Source organism: Hippocampus guttulatus, chromosome 5 (genome assembly GCF_054856545.1).
Source record: "Hippocampus guttulatus isolate MCC_2025c chromosome 5, RoL_Hgut_1.0, whole genome shotgun sequence".
Lineage (NCBI taxonomy): Eukaryota > Metazoa > Chordata > Actinopteri > Syngnathiformes > Syngnathidae > Hippocampus > Hippocampus guttulatus.
In genome coordinates this window covers 15,557,993-15,577,080 of record NC_141265.1, presented here as the reverse complement: position 1 = coordinate 15,577,080, position 19,088 = coordinate 15,557,993, and the positions used below count along the sequence as shown (strand labels likewise).

The following is a 19,088-nucleotide window of genomic DNA, read 5'->3' as shown; positions in this document are numbered from 1 at the left end:
ACGTCACATTTTTGGAACGCCGTGATTTTTACACTACCGCCATATAAACCCGAAGTGTCAACAAGTCATGGCAGGGAAGATTAATTGTCAGAGCGAATCAGTCGTCATTCGAAGCCTACGGTGCTTAAAAGAGATTTATTGGCCTTCCGGCGTGAGAGACATCGTTTTGGATCACGAAGAGGAAGAACCCGGCTTTTTGGATTGTTTACCTGTGAGTTTTGACTGTTGTCTGAAAAGTTTCTTTTGTGTGACAAGTTCCTGATCCACATGTAAAAAAATGGTCGTCCATTTGAAATAAAAATCGTTATTTAGGGGAATCAGTACTGTATTGACTATTATCTTAAAAGTACAAAGTGGTTAGAAAATGTCCAAATAAATGGGAGGTGGTTCCCCTGAAGAACAAAATTGAGACAGGTGAGTTGAACAGCACGAGAGACAAAACAACAATAAAATCAAGAATTATACTGTATTTGGACACGGATAAAACAGTCCACTTTTCAAAATAGGAACGCATGAGGCAGGAAATGTTATTGTGGACCAGAAAACAATAGAACATGTCATAATACAGCGTAAGTTTTGCAAGGCCATTATATGGTGCTGGCTACAGGTATAACCTGAAACGGAAAGTGCAAAAGTACAAAAAATAAATACAACAAATCAAAATCACTAAAACAAACTACACAACATAAAAAATAAAGGCAAAAACTAAACAAGTGCAAATCAAAAAGCAAAACCATATAACTAAACAGCAAGTCAAAAACCAACTAAAAATATCAACACAATTGCAAAGGAAAATATTTAACAAAAACATAAAATAATGAGAAACTAAACAGCAACTAAAAAACATAACTAAACAAAACAAAAAATAAACAAATTAACACTACCCTACCACATGGTCTCAAACTCGTGGATGATATATTGCAACCCCCTAGCCACCATCAAAGAATAATGTTTGTGTGGCCTCCCCATTTTTTACTGTGTCTCCCCAAAGGTCAGCTGGGATAGGATCCAACTCAAACATAACCTTAGGAGGGCAAACACTATCAAAAATTGATAGATGGAGTTCCCAAATTATATAAATGAGGACACTAACCATAGTCCATTATAAAGGTGGACGTGCAGTTCCAGATCATGACCTTATTGTCGTCTGTGGACATCTGTCGCCTGGGAGCAACCAGCCGCTACTGGAGGGCCTTGGTTCAAGACCCGTTGCTGTGGAAGTTTTTTCTTCTCAGAGACATGCCATCCTGGACCTCCATTGATCACGTAACGATGCCGCAACTGGAGGCTCCAGAAGACCCGGTCATCAGTGACGACGCCGAACAGGATGATTACGAGAGGACAGAATCCAAAGTCGACTACTTGGCAGAGTGGGTGACTTTGCAATCAGCTGATACTTTCATTTTAAGAGAATTCATTGACTCATGTGTTCCCTGCAGGTATCTGAAAGCATGCCCTTCGTGCAGACAAAGATGGCTTCCTTCGTGGCCACGGTACCGAGTATTGACATCCTTTCTGCAGTCTCTGGTGCCCTCAGCCGAACCGCGTTACGTCATGTTCGGGCACGGCATGGAGCAACTGGATGTCTCTCTAGTCACCAGGCTGATGCATGCCTCTGATATCCTACCAATGACCGTCATTCCGAGCAGTCAGATCAATGGTACACACGCACACCAGACTCATATCTTCGAATACCTGAAGTCACTTCCGTTCATTTTTCGGAGTATGAATCCAATCAGTTGTCTCCGTTTACCCACAAATTGACTTACTCAGTGTGACATCTGGGCCTGCAGTAGTATTGTACTAAAAAGTTAAATACTACTGAACTGTAATAAACAAATGTACTGTACTGGATAAAGCATCATGTAACAACATAACATAAGAGTACATGATGCAAGGCCTGGCTCTGTGCTTTCTTTGTGCTGCAAAAGGTGGCAGTCTTGGCTTTTTTCAATGTCATCCCACTTTTCCTCAACTAAAACAAACCACTTTCTAATCCTTCAGGACCTTCAGTGATCGGCTCTGGCATCACTTATATGTTCAACAACCAGCACAAGTTCAACATCTTTACACTTTATTCGACTAACAAGTAAGTGTTCCGTACCTTGAATAGTATGTACTGTAAGATGGTGATTGTGTTATGGAGCTGTTTGTGTGCAGAGCAGAGAGGGACCGCGCCAAACTACAGAAGCAGTATATGAGTGGTAAACTCTTCACTCTGGTAGGAAGCAATGACTCGGGCCATCCGATCTACAGGCCGGCCCCTCAAGTGCAGCAGGTGTGCCAGGTCGTGGAAGGGGTTATCTATGTGGCGAACGCCGAACTGGGGAGAGGTGAGAGACAAATAATTGGGTTTAACTGTGCGAATAAGGCAAAGCAGTCCCTCCCTGACTGGTTAGCACGTCGGCCTCACATTGCAGAAGTGTAGGGTTCTATTCTGGCCTTCCTTTGTGGAGTTGTTCTCCCCGTGCCTGTGTGGGTTTTCTCCGGGTACTCTAGTTTCCTCCCACATTCCAAAAACCTGTATGGCAGGTTAATGGAACACTCTATATTGTCATCCAGTGTGATTGTTTCTAAATCAACTTAGAATTTATTCAGCATTCAAACACAATTTCTGGTGGAATTACATGAACTCATTTTATATCCTTTTCTGTAAAGTGCCATGATTTTCACTTATTAAACAGGTGAAGGAGAGTCTGAGGGGGCTCAAATCAGTGCTCTGCTGTGCTCCGCTTCCAAACCCTTGCTGGTGCTCTCATGCGTCTCCAGAGAGGAAAGTGAAGCAGTCGGGACCACTAGAATGCAAACTTGGCGTCGAACACCCTGTATTGACATGGCAAAGAGACTCAACCTGCCTCAGTTACCTAATCCCTGGATGGTAATTATCATAATTTAATAAATGACTGAATGGTGGGGCTGTTGCTCATCAAGTGGATTCAATACCCGCTCTGGACAAAATTCCTGTGTGCTTCCTGGTTTCTTTCGAAGTGCTCTGGTGCATCCTGTCTTTGTCTGTTTTGAACTAGGTGCAGGACACAGTTGCAGAATCCCTGTCGGGTCTTCTGGATGGTATTTCTTGGTTGCTGAGATCCTCGGGTCTCAAAGTGTATGATGGCTAGGGTAACCCAGTAACACATGGACACACACGCTAATCACGAAAATCCTTCTATTTTAAAAGGAATTGTGTTTCCTTTCTAAAGCACAGCAACACAAAAGAGAAAATCAAATAAAATGAATACAAATAAAGCAAAAAGCTGAAAAAAGAGAAAACTGGAGTACCCGGAGAAAACCCCCGCAGGCACGGGGAGAACATGCAAGCTCCACACAGGAAGGACGGCGCCAGAATTGAACCCTGCACCTCTGCACCGTGAAACGGACGTGCTAGCCAGTTTCTCACCGTGCCACCTTTGTCTTTCGCGTGTGTGGTAAATTCAGAATAAATGCAGCACATCATGCATGCTTTTACTGTGTGCTTTTTGTGTGCTGATGCTTCATAGGTTAGCCCTCTCTGCGTTTACAGTTCACAATGATTTTGCCAGTCCTGACAAGATAATGTGCCTCCCTTACCCTCTTTTGTTCTGGTTTCCTAGGTGACTGCAAATAATCTGTTAAAAGTACCAATCTACCTATCAAAATGTTCCAAAGCCTCCATAATCATTTTTATTGACGTGCAGGTTTGGTAATAGTGTGCCCATTGATGCAATTTAGGGGCATTAAGGCCGCATGACTTGTGCTTTGTTTTTCCCCAAAATGAATTTTCAAGGGATGTGGGGGAGGCAACCCCTGTGTGTGTGTGTGGGGGGGGGCTCCCTTACCACATAACCTTGTGGTAAAGCTATCGTGGAACCTTGGAAGTCGAACACCTCAACACCTAATTTGGTACCGCATTAAAGGTCGGCCCAATGTGAATCTGTCCAAGTGTGGTTTGATTTTACTTTAGTCACAGTAGTATGGTAGTGATGGCAAAGAGTAAAATGTAATGGTAGTTGGGAAATTGAACTTACTGCACCACAGGAAAGGATCTGGCTGCTCAGTCCAAAATGAGCAATACAATTAATTTTAATTTTATCAAATATGCTAAAGTAAACAGTATTCCGCTAGAAGCATCATGGCTAGTGACTCGCACTGAAATTATCTTTGAGGCCTACCAAATTTTTTTAAAGTTGTTTTTCCTTGATTAAAAAAAAAAAATTCCTTCATGATAATAATACATTTTATTTATAAACGCCTTTCAAAACACTCAAGGACACCGTAGAATCAAAACAACTCAACTCAATTCAACTGTATTTATAGAGCACTTTCAAACAGCCATCGCTGCATACAAAGTGCTGTACATGGAGCAATTTAACATATACAATAAACAGGAAAACAAATCGGTAATAAAGACGGTACAAAGCACCAAACAGTAAAACCAAGAACAATAAAAACACAGATAAAATTATAAATAATAAAAGAGATGAATTTTGAGCACCGGTCAGGTGTTTTGAAAGGGTGAGTAGCTTTATTTTAGTTTTATTGTGAATTGGTTAACCTCTCTTTAAATTTGTGTAGCAGTTAATGTTGCATCATACTATTTACCTCAAAGAGACATATGCATTTTAAATAGTTCCCCGGTTAACTACATGTTGTGACACGCTTTAGGCAAAATACCCCAAGCATCAGGAATTGTAGCATGCTTGACACACCCTATTTCATGTCCGGCTGAAATCGGCCCCTTTTTACAACCTGCCTCAGTAAGTAAGTAAATGATTGTACACTCTACACAATGCTGGACCAACGATGAGTACAGATTTTATGACTGACCACCCATAAAGACAATAAAATAATTTTCATTGATCAAGGCAGCACTTCATACACTACTCTGTGTGTACATGCATGGACAAATCACCACACCACACACTACCCACTGACACCAGTTTCAACAATTTAACCAAGCAATCAAGTATGTGCTGCAATCTGTCACAAAATTCATTGCAGCTCTGCTTACCTTTTGGCTTGAAATGACAATGGGTTTTTCGTACATGGGGGATGTGGGTGTTCCTGCTTGATAACGCTTTTGTATGATAGTACTTAAAATCGTGTGATCTGCTTGAAAGTGGGCCTAAATGGTCAACCAGCATACATGATCATGCATTGGGTGGAGAGGTTTGGAGGCTCTACTATAATCGCTTGTGTGTACTTGCCTAGTACACAGTGTGTGTGTGGAGCCTTGTAACATGTTGGATGAATGAGTGTTCACGCAACAGACCTCCAGCACCTCTTGTCTTCTCCAAACAAAACAGAGGCCTCAAGGGTATGATGTCATGATGATGGAACCACAGTTAACCTGACCTCAGCCGCTTTACAGACACAAAGCATTCATGTCCAATGCGTTTAGAGACACCGGGGAAGCAGCCTCTTGGAAATAATTGTGTTGAGAATGTTGGGTCTGAATCCTTTAGCGCACCCTTTGACCTTGATGGCACTGAAACGACATGAGTGCATAGGTTTTGCAGGCCTGCTCGGTTCAAGCTCTGCTGTATTTGTTCATTAACTTGAGGCTGCAACAGTAGGAAAAAATTGGGAAATGTTGCACAGCCTGTTGGCTCACATGTGTAGCTTTTTTTTTAAAGCAAAAGGACATTTTGTTACCCGTTATCTGAGCAAATGTTTTTTAATGAGTTTAACTTTTTTAAGATTGTTATGTAATGTATCCAAATGAGGCTGATGACACATGGATGAATGGCAGTGGCATGCAAAGGAATGGGGAGAGGGGGGAAGCAACGGGGCTGTGGCCCCAGACATCCACAGGCCCGATCAGACGGGGATATGATACTTGGAGAGGCTTGCTTTGCATCCGTTGTACAAAAATAAAGATCCAAAGCTGCCCATCCAAATTTTACATTGTGCAATAAGCCACCTTATTTCCCATGAACCTTTGAGTGAACTGTGGGAGCAACTTCTGGTTTGAATCAGAACAGGCGATTTGTTTACATGCTAACTGGTTGCGGGTGTCCATTCCTATGACAGTAACAGACCGAAGTGGGCATCGTCAGTCCGGTAAGTCCGTCAGGAAGTTGCCATCAGTACTGTATTTCAGGCCGGCCCAGTCCATACGAATTGTCCGCGATAGCCAAATTGCGTCGAGAACAGACTTTTCGACGTCACACGCATGTGCCGCACATCTGACACGCAAACACATGGGCGAAAGATGGTCGCGGGCGTGCTGGAGTCCCACAGAACACGGTGACATGTGTCCCGTGTTTTTATTTCGTCAATCACCACGCTGTGTGTCTCTGTGTGCATGTTTGTTTGTTTGTTTGTTTTGTTTGTTTGTTTGTTTATTGAACATAAAACATATATACAGTAATAATTTGACAGAAAATAAGGTAGATAAAAAAAGTAAAAAGAAAGAAATCAATCTTCATTCAACACAGTTATTATGTTCAAGGGAGTAGGAAGAAGTAAAAAACCTATCTAGTCCTACCACGTTATGTGTTTATATCTAATAAATCATTTTTATATCAATCAGAAAAGAAAAAAGTAAGAAGAAAGAAGTCTCCATTAAGGCTCATACTTTACCCTTAACCGTGATATTTTTACAACTTTTGGTTTGTATCGGGATTATATACTTCCACACCCTGACACTCTTGTGTCAATTTTCTCTTGTATTCATAATGGATATTTATATACCTTTCTCTATTTATCAACTTAGTTCTGATTTATCATTATATTTAATGTTTTGAATTTATCATTTTAACTCTGATTGATGTAGGTTGTTTGTACTATTTTTTTGAATTTGTTTTTGAACTCAGCAAGCGATTTACTCATTTTCAGGTCCGTTTCGAGATTATTCCACAGATTAACACCTTTGATAGATACACTTCTTTGCTTGATGTTTGTTCTTGTTTTGAGTTTTTTGAATAAGTTGGTACCTCTTAAATCATAGCTGCTTTCTCGAATTTCGAAAAACTTCTGAATGTTTTGGCAGAGCAGGTTATTGTGTGCTTTGTACATTAATTGGGCGATTTTAAAGTCAACCAGGTCATAAAATTTCATCGTATTTAATTTGATAAATAGTGGATTTGTGGGTTCCGTATATTTTGATCTATTAATAATTCGAATTGCTTTTTTTTTGTAGGTTGAGAATAGGGAGTGTGTTTGTTTTGCAGGCATTTCCCCATATTTCCACACAGTAGGTCATATATGGTAATAATAATGAAGTGTATAATGTGTACAAAGATCTCTTATTTAGCACTTCCTTGGTTTTATAGAGGATCCCTACGGTTTTGGCTATTTTTCTTTTTACGTTATCGATATGTGGCTTCCAACATAGTTTTGAGTCTATTACTAATCCGAGAAACTTGGTTTCATACGCTCTTTCTATCTCAATTGAGTTTACCATAATTTTAGCTTGGTGTTTGATTGGTCTTGTGCCAAAAACAATTAACTTCGATTTTTTCAGGTTAAGTGACAATTTATTTCTGTCGAACCAGTTTTTTAATTTGTTTAATTCGTTTTCTACGGTTGTCAGGAGCTGTTTCAGATTTATTCCAGAACAGTAGAAAGTTGTATCATCAGCAAATAGGACACATTTAAATTGTTTTGAGACCTTGCAGATATCATTTATATATAAGATGAATAGTTTTGGACCAAGCACTGACCCCTGAGGAACTCCGTGAGTGATTTTCAGTTGATTTGTTTTTTTATTGTTGACTTGCACGTACTGATATCTGTTTTCTAAATAACTTTTTATCCATTTATAAGCTACACCTCTAATGCCATATCTTTCTAGTTTTTTCAATAATATACTGTGATCTATTGTGTCAAAAGCTTTTTTTAGATCTAGGAAAACCCCAACAGTAAATTCTTTGTTGTCTATATTAGTGGCTATTGCTTCCACAAACTCCATAACTGCCATTGAGGTGGTCCGTTTTTCCCTGAAGCCATATTGATTCTCACTTAACAGCGCGTGCTTTTGTACAAAGCTATCAAGTCTGAGAGAAAATAGTTTTTCTAATATTTTTGAAAATTGTGGGAGTAGTGATATTGGTCTATAATTTGTAAACCGATGTCTTTCTCCACTTTTATAGATTGGAATAACTTTAGCAATTTTCATTTTTGATGGAAAGATACTAGCTTTGAATGACAGGTTGCATATGTGCGTGAAAGGTCGCACTACATATTCTATAATCTGCTTTATTATTGTCATATCAATATTAAAGCAATCAGTTGACTTTTTATTTTTAAAAGTTTTTATAATATTTGATACTTCTTCTTGTTTTACAGCAGTAAGGAACATCGTGGAGGAGTTTTTTTCTACATATCTATCTATTTCAAACAAGTTTGTTGGATCAGGAATTTGTTTTGCTAGGTTACTGCCGATGTTGACAAAATACTCATTAAATTCAGTTGCTATTTCTGCAGTTTTTTCCAAAATAGTATTTTTGCCTTTGATAAAATACTCTGGATTATCCATTTTTTTAGGACTATTTCTGATTACTTGGTTAAGTATCTTCCATATTTCTTGTGTGTTACTTTTATTCAGCTCTAATAGTGCATGATAATGATCTCTTTTACTGGTTCTTATAATATTTACTAGTTTATTTTTATAGGTCTTATATATTTTTTCTGCTTCTTCAGTTCTCAATTTTAAAAACAATTTATATAAATTGTTTTTCTTTTTACATGCGTTTTCTATGCCTTTCGTTATCCATGGCTTACTTGGGTCTTTATACTTTTTGGAGACTTTAGTTAATGGAAAATGTTTATCATATAAGGAGATTATGGTAGACTGAAATACTTCAAACGCTGTGTTTGGGTCTTCGTTTGAGTAGACCTCGGTCCAGTTTTGTTTTTCTAGGTCTTGCTTAAAGGCATCGGTGGAGCGTTGGGTTCTTAGTCTTATTTCTGTTATGTGAGTTGTTGACTTAGCTTTTCTATCAAAATAATTATGAAAAACTGCAAAAACAGGTAGGTGGTCACTTATTCACTTGTTCTGACAAGCCGAAGCCTTAATCTTATCAACCCTCCCAGTGCATGTCAACCATTAGATGAGTGGTCCAAAAAACCGAGGAAATCATGATACTTAATAATAGCAACAAGATTAATGCAGATGAAAATATTGACTCATTTAACAATTTATTATGTCTGTTCTGAAAATATTATTACTGACGCACGCCACGACTGTTTTAAGAGAAAGGTAAAAACTTTACATGTTGTCGCCTGACTAATACCGAATAGTTGTGTCTCCTATACACATAAAAATCAGCCCGGATGTTCTTGTGAGACTGTTCTCAATCGTGAAGTGACACCCGGCGAACATTCACAAAGTTAGATGTGCGTATTGTTCCATAGGCTTTTGCCTTTTATCCACAAATTGAACGGAAGACGCGAACGTTGAGGTGGTCCTTTCAAAGTAAGTTTTTCAGCCTAATCACGTGTTCATCCCCAGGTAGGCGCTGGGAACTTTATCGACGATGACAACATGGTCTCCTCGTCAGGGGTGCATGCTCAAATGAGTCAACATCGCTCTTAAAGCCATAGACTCAATTTCTTCTGCCAACAATTTCTCAAGATATTTTGAAATGCCACGGGGTCTTATCGTCGTTGAGAAAAGGAAATGAAGAGCATCCAAAACTCAACGCTCTGGAACAAAAAGCCTTGCAACACATGACGACTTCCAGTGTTGCACAGGAAGTCGCTCCCGTAATTGTTTTTAGATAAGAACCCTCAGGAATAAGATGGATAAAGTAAAGCAAAGGAAGACTGAAGTTGTTTAACATCAAGTTCTCTAACTGCATCATTACCTACTCTACAGCATCTTTACTGCACACTCCTTTCACTTACAGGCTTTTCATCAATATTAAGTCCCTGATTTGTATTCTGTGATAGCGACTGACATTAAAGCAAAAACTCATTTGGATGACGCTTCCACTGATTACGGTTAAGGCTCTCACTTAATTGTCTTGTTTTGCACATGGCGGGTCTCTCATGCTGACACTCTGTGGTTCTTACTCGCCTAGTGCAGTCTCGCCAATTCTCATTAATTTCCTCGCCACTTGCCCTTGCTGCCCTCCTGCTGTCACCTTTATGCAGACCAATGTTTGTAATCGTCGATCATGGTTCAGGGGCATATGCTTAAGATACACGAGACCAAATGCAGCTTTTCACTGATGGATTTATTTTTTAAGTTTTACCCCATCATCCTCAAAGACATTGACATTAATCACTAAGAGAGGGTTATTATTGTGTTTTATAGTTTTATAGACTTGGTTTTAGGTCCTATGACGAATCTCCATCAGCGGCAGTTTTAGACAAATTTTAGGGGGAGTGCTGGACTGGGGCAAGGGGTTTTGTCAGAGGGGCACTGTTTTTAGACATACGCGCGTACATGCATTTAATTGCTATTTTATGTATGGATCAAATATGTGTTAATTATATATTTCATTTTTGATAATACAGGATAGTACAATTTTTTCAAAGCATATAAAAATGTATGAAAGATCCAGAATAATAACGCAAAAACAAAGGATTTGAAGCAAACAACAAACTAACCACATACTGTTTTTTTGTCCAGTGCAAAGAGCTTTCTGGCATTAAATTTACCATCTGGCCCGCGGGGGGCCAGTTCCCCCTTGCTGATCTAGAGCCTATCAAATCTGACTTTTTCGAATCTTTATCCATTTGTAGAGCACATATCACCCACCAACAATTCCCACTCACATTCACACCTCTGGACAATTTGCAGTTTCCATTGAACCTAACATGCATGTTTTTGAAATGTGAGAGGAAGCTGGAGTACCAGGAGAAAAACAATTGCAATTTTAGAGCACTGCTTGTTTACCACTAATGGTCCAAAACTGGAGAATATTAGGGGGCTGGAGTATATTTTATAACAATGAAGGTCCATAAATAGATGACAGAGCAGGCATGTATGCGTTTGTGCGTTCCCCCCCTTGCAGGCATCTCTTACACCTGGCTCTAATCCAATTGGCAGCACGGCCGTCGAGAACACTGGGAAGTGTCACACTTGTGATGTGAAAGCACCCTAAATACATTACAGGGGACTTGAAGGGTGATGACACAAAGGCCACTCTTCCATTATGCTTGGAACACAAACACACGATGGAGCAAACATTGTTCGAGGAATGGGGGGATGTAATTTACTGCACTATGGCTCAAGCAAGATGAGAGGAAAGAAACATCAGCATAAACTGTGTTTGTGTGTGTGTGTGTATCTCACTCTCTTTCTCTCTCTCTATATATATATACGGGATATTATAGTGAATTAAATATCCATATTTTACTCTCAACTGTGATTTTTTTTATTTAAATGTAGTCTTTTTTAGGGTATAATTTTCATTGATTAAGGAAAGTGTACGGAATTTATTTTGTGTGTGTGTTTTTTTTAAGACAGCATATGTTAAAATTTTCCTCAACGGTTCAGCTCCTCTTTATATTGCTGTTCACATTTAAAAAATAAAACCATTCATGTAGCCTGGGTGAAAACAAAATTCTACATTTTGTCATGTCATGACATTTGAAACATTAACCCGTAAGTAGCTACCAGAAAAATAATCCTAAATAAGAAACTCAACGTTTTTTTTCTTCATTTTGTCACATTTAGTTACTCCTTTTACTGTTTAAGTGTTGACGTCTATACACATAATCACACCGAGGGTGTGGCTTGTCCTGCATAGGTCCACTGGCCTAGATTGTTACCTTCTCATATTTAATACAACATGAGACCACATGATCAAGTGGGGCACAGAATCAGAGGGATTCCTACTCCATAACAACAGATTATACAGACCACCTAATTACACAGAAAGATGCATTATCATTGAAAATGCTTCAGCACTGAATTCCATTACATATACATTTCTTTTTAGGGCATACTTTTTTTTCTACAGAGCCAACTTTTTTTTTTAATCACTAAAATTCAGTAAGCTACAGTAAGTTCACACAGGCAAAGATCCATGAAGAAAAAAAAACATCTTGCAATTCAGTGTGAATAGCAACTGAGATGCCGGCTTCCCTCTCATGTGTCAAGGCGGGCTCTTCCACCTCAATTGATGGCTTTTGGGTCTAGAGGGGGGATCAGAGCAGGGGGAGGCTTGGTTCGGGGGGAACTGGCTCTTCCATTGACAGCTGAAATTCCAAGCGAGCCTCAGACAGCGTCACTGGTGTGGAAGTTCCACGTGAGCCTCAAAAGAGGACAAATGTCTATATCTGTCTAAGTTTAGTTTGTTCTATCAACCTAGCAAGGTAGCTATTCATAATAATTATACAGTACTGTATAGTACTCTCTCATAATAATTATACAGTACTTTATACTACTCCCTCCTTGAAATACATTTTACTTCATCATATTAAATGTGAAATTGTGTTTTAGACACGCAAAATTCAGTTTCATTAAACAAGCAAGATAGCTACTTGCTAGCATTTGCATCAATTATCGATATTATCCATGGCTATAATTTGACTATAAAGTGTCAACTTTTTTGCATTATTCGATGCGATGTCGCAGTCGGTGCACTTGACATCCAACTGGGTGATTGGGCCTTAATGTGGCCATATAGCACATTGCCACTTTTACACTAGCATTAGCATCAAAGATTAAAATCACGATTTATTCTAGTGATATTCGTGATTGATTATACTACATGGTATAATCTACTTATCACATTTGAGACATAATGTATGCATTGAACAAGTTACCCGCTCGCATTAGATTCTATTATTGACATGACCGACTAGGACTAGAGTTATTCTACTACGATATGCTAGCTGTTTTCTACGACATCCTTTTTTTTTTTTTTACTGTATAACATTTGAAGATATGAAATTGTTATCACTGCAAAATTATCGTCATCTACCTATAGCTACCTTGCTGTCGTTAGCCTATGTAACTGTTATTTCTTTAGGAGACGCAAATAAGTTTTTGGAAAACGAACTGGAAGCGTTGACGTAAAGATATAACGACAGTTCGTAGTTGCGTGAGTGTGCGCGCAGCGCTTTAAGAGGCGGATGTATTTCGGCGAGGGTGGCCTCCGGCTGGAGTTGGCAGCTCGTTTTCGGAAGGAGGCTGGACTTCTTTTGGGCGGATGGGGGCGCCTCACTGCCATGTGAGACTCACCGAGCCCCGTGGACGTGGTCGAGTGTATTTTGTACTCGTAGTTGTGCGTGGGTTTTCCCGAAAGGAATCGAAGAAGCAGAAGCAGTCTCTCCTGCATGGAAACAAGCGAGTGGAAGTTAAAGGGGACTCATGCTTGAACCAAGCGAAGGAGACTTGAAGTGAATTTCGTGTGTGTAAATGAGCAAGTTGTCCTGTCGTGAAAAAAAAAGTCCATCTAGCCCTTGCAGGATTCCAGCGTGACGCTTCGTGTAAAGTAAGCATTTTGTTGTTGTTTTAATAGCGCGTATTTTGGTTTTGTCACGGTGTTTGTCACTTTCTTTTCGTAGTTTTGGCTGTGTGGGTTAACTTTGCCGAACCTAAAGAAAGTAGGCTGCAACAGTCATTCACGCACACAATCCCCATTTCGAACTTGAATTTTGCACGATTAGCGTACAAAATGTATTTAACTATTTGCGTAACTGTGTAGCTTGATCATAACTATAAAAAATCGAATATTGGTCGATGATGTGATTGAATGTATTTGAAATAATACTGTATGGGCTTTCATGCTGTTTTGGTTGAAATGCAAAGCAACATGTGTTTCTCTTTTATTTTGTCCTCTGCCCTCAACAAAGCCTACTTCTATTTGTGGACTTTGAGTTGTCCAACTGAGGATCGGGGGGCAAAATGGGTCACTGGTCAGTTTTGATTGGGTCCACGAATGTGCATTGTCAAGCAGCTGCACTAATTAACTTCGTTTCTTTTATGGTGATGGTGATGATGTTACGATAAAAATTAAAAAAAAAAAAAAAGAGACATGAAGATGATTGCAATGCGGTATATCCAGAGGTCCAATACATTTAAAAAGCGGATCTCTTTAACTCTACATCATTAGATTTTGTAATTTTTTTCCTATCTTTACAGACGGGCTGCATACTCACTCACGCTCATACTCACCATATTAAAACTTGAATTTTGCATTTCATGTAGAGCACAGAATGCATTCATTATCAAGCTTACCTGGGTAGATTGATTACAACAAGAAAAAAATACAATAACAATGGAAGATATGTGATTCAATTTATGGAGGAAATGTCGTAGCGTTATACATTGCATGTGCTTGGATGGGAGGCAACGTGTGTTTCCCTTTCATTGTTGAAGCTGACTTCTGATATCGGACTCCAGAGTTGTTCAAACCAAGGGTCAGGGGTCTCTGGAGGTAAATCATTAAGCAGGCACGTGGTTGATATGTTCTCAGTGAATGAATGTATTTTCGGTTCCTAACTGTTCATTTAAGTACGGTAGGTTATATGTTGATGTTATGGCAACCAGTGTTGTGCCCAAGGACCAGCAACCCGAGGCCAAGGCCAAGGCCAAGGACTTGACTCCGAGGCCAAGGCCAAGGCCAAGGACTTGGAAAATTTTCCGGGGCAGGGCAAAGGCCAAGGACTTGAGAAATTTTCCGAGGCCAAGGCCAAGGCCAAGGACCAAGGACTTGCCTCTGAGGCCAAGGCCAAGGACCAAGGACTGATTTTGAAACTGAGGCCTATCCGAGGACATGTATAAAACAATGCTATCATACCACTTGGCAGATCCTCATGATTTGCAACACCCCTCCATCATAACCCTTTGCACTCCCTAACGCTTGAATGAAGTGTTTTTATTCAAAGAGTAGAACAGTCAGGGTACGTGTTATTTATACTGAGAAAAAAAATAAAATCATATGGTATACATTTATGAATTAATATTTTAGTGCAGTAGTTTCTTAATATGAAGTAAATCAACACTCAACAGGCATGACGTGGCACGGAACACAAGTTGAGAAATGACTTTGCATAGAAGTCAATCACTGACTGCAGAAAAAGCAGTAATCTCTCAGTGATAATTTTACAGTTTACCGGCAGCGAGTCCCAGGGACTCGCTGATCAGAAAAGTATGAGTCCCATTATGCATTGAGAGAGTCCCAAATTTCGAATTCTGAAAGGGTCTACTTATTCAATTGCATATGATAATAACACAAACAACAACATATACATACAATGATAAACAAATGCTGCAAAAATTTAAATAATTCAGGAGCAGGCCTGAGGATTTCGGAAATTCATGGTAACCGTTTTTCGGTTCCATCGGATTACCCAATGGGAAACCACGATAACAAATGTTGGGTTCCGTAAACGTTCATCATGGGAACCCATTTTTCTATTTTGACTGATATTGATAATCAAGAATTCCGAAACTCAAAAGTATAATGTTTCAAGGGTCAATGTTTGAAAACTGTGCATTAACAATGAACATTACATCAGCAGCTGTGTACTCCAGGTTTATTCCAAAAAATAAATGGATCAAAAACTGGTGTACTCATGTGGCATCATCAGAGTATTTTTTCCAATCTTACACTGCAAAGATTAATTGACTGGTAATCAATAATACAGGTAAGTATTGATGTGGCTTGACATCCTCTTCCTAAAACGATACATGTATAATCTACGATCAATTTGACGAAAGAATTTAACACACGTCATCATGAGTTCTACCAACAGTTAACATGAGCATTACTACACCTTGTGAGGAATGTTTTATTCATAAAGTTACCATGGTACAACCAGTAAATTATAGAATAACCAAGACTGTTTCATAGTATTTTTCACAGCGATTAGCCTACAAATCTAATGACCAATTTGCCTCGTAATCGTGCCTCGCATCGTATTTCGCTCTCGCGTTCTGTGCATACGTCACAGGTGAGTTTAGTGATACGCCCTTTGGAGGATCCATATGAAAAATCAGACAAGCATTCCCATTTCTTAAATATCGTGATTATTAGACCTTGGTGAGTTTTTTTCGCCGCCATCTCAAACTTTCATCCGCGCGATTCCTCAGTTTGCGGACTAAAATAACAACCCGCATGCGCACATAACGTCATCTGTTGTGTCCCCCCCAACACTGAAATCAAAACAAAACAAAACGAAAGTAAATTAGAAGAAACACACTCACACACACCACATCACAAACACACATACAGGCGCCGTGAAATCGCGTGGATCACAGTCAATTCAAGTGCGGTGACTTTTATAATTAAACTATTTTTCGGTACCGTGAAAATGACACCACGGAAACGACACGCTGCCGGTAACAATACAATACAATACAATACATGCTGATTTATATAGCGCTTTCACAACAGCGACAGCTGTAACAAAGCGCTTCACAAAACAGTTAACATAAAGTAAAATAATAAACACAACACATAACATAAAACACGGACAGTCGTGCAGTCCTAACCACTTTTCCGTCACACGCTTTGTTGTTTGAAGCAGTTTGAGATGAAAGAGGAGAGAATCAAAGTGTCCTTTAACCAGTGGATCAGAGACGTCATGCTCAAAATGTGCACACGTCGGCTACAAGCTAAGTTTCAAAGTCAACAAGAAGCTGTAGCATCCATTGACGAAGTAACGATTGTTACTGTGAAATCCTCAGGCTTGCCGTAGTTTTTTTGTTTGTTTGTTTTTACTGAGAAATTTCCTTGCGTCCCAAAAACACACATTGTTTGGAACTGTGCGTCCCGTGGGAAAATTATGCGTCTCGGACGCAGAGGTAACGAGATGGCTGAATCTCTAACCATTCTCTGAGTACTACTATTATTACCACTACCACTAATACTACATTAATTAATACCTTCAACTTCACAATAATAATAATAATAATAATAAATAATTAAATCAACCATGATTTTAAACTATGAATTATCAATATTCATTATTCCAAACATGAGAAAGCATTCAGCAAGCATAACTGGAATCGAGCAAAAGGACTCCAAATCCCAACGGCCAAACCCGGAAGTGAACTGTCGACATTATTGACTCCAGCTGTAACGCAAATTACTTGGTTCAAACAAACATTCTAGTGCGACCGCACAAACGTGACCACTGTGCAAAAATAACTAAATAAAAGACACCACTGTTACAGAAAGGCTTTACACGCTATTTAAACTGCCGATCGCGAATGCAACAAACCGTGATTGAAACTAACTGTGATGCCGCTCTTTATACGTTGCGCTACCTGTGACGCGTCAGTGGCAGACCCGCCCCTCTTAAAGCGCCAGAGTTAATCTATCAATATGGGTTTCCTTGGGTGGAATTTATCAGATTCCTTCGTGATATTTGCGGTCCTTAAACAAGGGATTCGAGGCTCTTATCCCTCATTGTGTCCGAGGACCGGCAATCCGAGGCTAAGGCCAAGGACCAAGGACTTGACTCCAAGGCCGAGGACCAAGGACCGCCCCTCGGTCCTCGAGCCGGTCCTCGAGGCCAAGGACCGGCTCGAGGAACACATCTCTGATGGTAACACATGATGCAGATTTGGTTCCATGTTATATCAATACCCCTGCGATTGGCTGGCAACTGATTCAGGGTGTCCCCCGCCTACTGCCCGGAGCCGGCTGGGATAGGCTCCAGCACCCCCCGCGACCCTAGTGAGGATCAAGCGGTTCGGAAAATGGATGGATGGATGGATGGATGGATGGATGGATGTTATATCAATACCATACCTATTTTTCTAAATATGCATCCTGGAGTGCTGTTTTGGTGCGGCCAAGTCATTATGATTCTCAATATTTTTCAGATTCATTAAAACTTTTAATATGTCAGACAACGTGGAAAAATATTATTTTAACATAGCCAATTGTCTCATTGAACTCATTGAAAATTTTACACTGTCATAAAGTGGCTTCATGTGTGTGTTTCTAGTTCAAGCTAGCTTTTTATATCGCCTTCTAGCCAGCCTTTTTGAATATTACTAGTTGTATTATCTTCCTCTATTCTCTACAATTGATTGTTGTCACTTTTTCCTTTGTATTTGTCCATTATTTAGAATAGGTGAGAAATGAAGCTGTCCACAAACTAAATTCTGTTTCCTTTAGCTACTTAGTTAGCTGGCTGCCAAGCTAACATAATTGTTGATTATTATCGTTCTTTGTTGTTCCTTATAATGATTAATCGTGTCATTGTGCTGGCTGCTGGTCTTAAAATAAGGTGTGGATTGCAAAGGAAGTCTAATAATAGCATTATTATTCATACTTTAGTTTCTTTTCAAGTGGATGCTTGGTTGAATGGTGTGTTGGATTTATTTAAAGTAAAAGAAAAATATAGTTTATAGAGAAAAGCATTTCCAATTTTCTCAAGCTTCTCTCAGCTTTGTTTGTTTAAAATGTCTTTGTAACAATGGGGGTTTGTAGTGGTTTGTACGTTTGCCCAACAGTTTTGAGGTTGGGTGTTTGAATCCCTGTGTTGAGTTTGCATGTTCTCAAGAGAAAGACCAATATGTTTTTTTTTCTAGGGTGGATACAGAGTATTAGCTGCCAAGGAGACTGATAACTGATATTTGGAGCCGATATTAATTTGCAGTAAAGGGGAAAAATATTGCTGTCACAATTTTGGATCGTAGCAACTTAAACATTTAACTGTGTTTTTCTTTGACAATAAACTTCTTTGTTTTAAAATTCAAACAAAAACATCAGGGAGCTCCCAACCACAGTTGGATGTTGACAGCCTGACACAGTTGCCGTTCCTGCTGATCGCTTTTTAACAAACCAGGCTTACTCAAGTGTGTTGTTTTCGCCGGGAAAATGTGTGTGCTTCTGACATCCCTTTGTCTTCGAGGCCAAAATCTATGCCTATGGGGAGGGATTTGTCTAAATTCTTACCAGTGTTTATAGAAAGGAAAATAGTGTGCTCGTTTGCCCAGTTTAAATTTAATGGGACAAAAATTAGTTGCTTTTTTTTCCAGTGTTCATTATTTAAAAAAATATATATATATATACAGTATAGAATTTTAATAATGTGTAAAAAATGATGTTCTATCACATCAACATAATATTTTAATGTGATTGTGGGTGAAGTAATCGCTAATTATGTTACCTGGGGCGCGCCTCCCCGCAAGAGGCTGCCATGTTTCACCGCCATCTTTCTGCTCCGAATACATGGAGATAAATTGA

The 19,088-nt window shown here is 39.3% G+C and overlaps 2 protein-coding genes across 2 annotated transcripts in view; both read left to right on the top strand.

Moving 5' to 3' along the window:
* The first annotated feature begins 50 nt into the window (after window positions 1-50).
* fbxo4 (F-box protein 4) lies at window positions 51-3,909 on the top strand. Its single transcript, XM_086110811.1, has 7 exons — window positions 51-211; window positions 1,111-1,370; window positions 1,440-1,660; window positions 2,005-2,089; window positions 2,161-2,333; window positions 2,685-2,878; window positions 3,027-3,909. The coding sequence occupies exons 1-7, from the start codon at window positions 68-70 to the stop codon at window positions 3,117-3,119; spliced, it is 1,170 nt and encodes a 389-aa protein (XP_085966937.1). The 5' UTR covers window positions 51-67; the 3' UTR covers window positions 3,120-3,909.
* A 9,277-nt stretch (window positions 3,910-13,186) lies between these two features.
* ghra (growth hormone receptor a) overlaps window positions 13,187-19,088 on the top strand; it is a 40,086-nt gene continuing 34,184 nt past the window's right edge. The window contains exon 1 of the mRNA XM_086111368.1: window positions 13,187-13,373. The gene's annotated coding sequence lies outside the window, so the exon portion shown is untranslated. The remainder of the gene's footprint in view (window positions 13,374-19,088) is intronic.

Coding starts and splice junctions, on each gene's coding strand:
- fbxo4 (XM_086110811.1), top strand. CDS start 68: ATGGCAGGGAAGATTAATTGTCAGAGCGAATCAGTCGTCATTCGAAGC. Junction 2,090..2,160: donor ACACTTTATTCGACTAACAA/GTAAGTGTTCCG, acceptor GTTTGTGTGCAG/AGCAGAGAGGGACCGCGCCA. Junction 2,334..2,684: donor GAACGCCGAACTGGGGAGAG/GTGAGAGACAAA, acceptor CTTATTAAACAG/GTGAAGGAGAGTCTGAGGGG.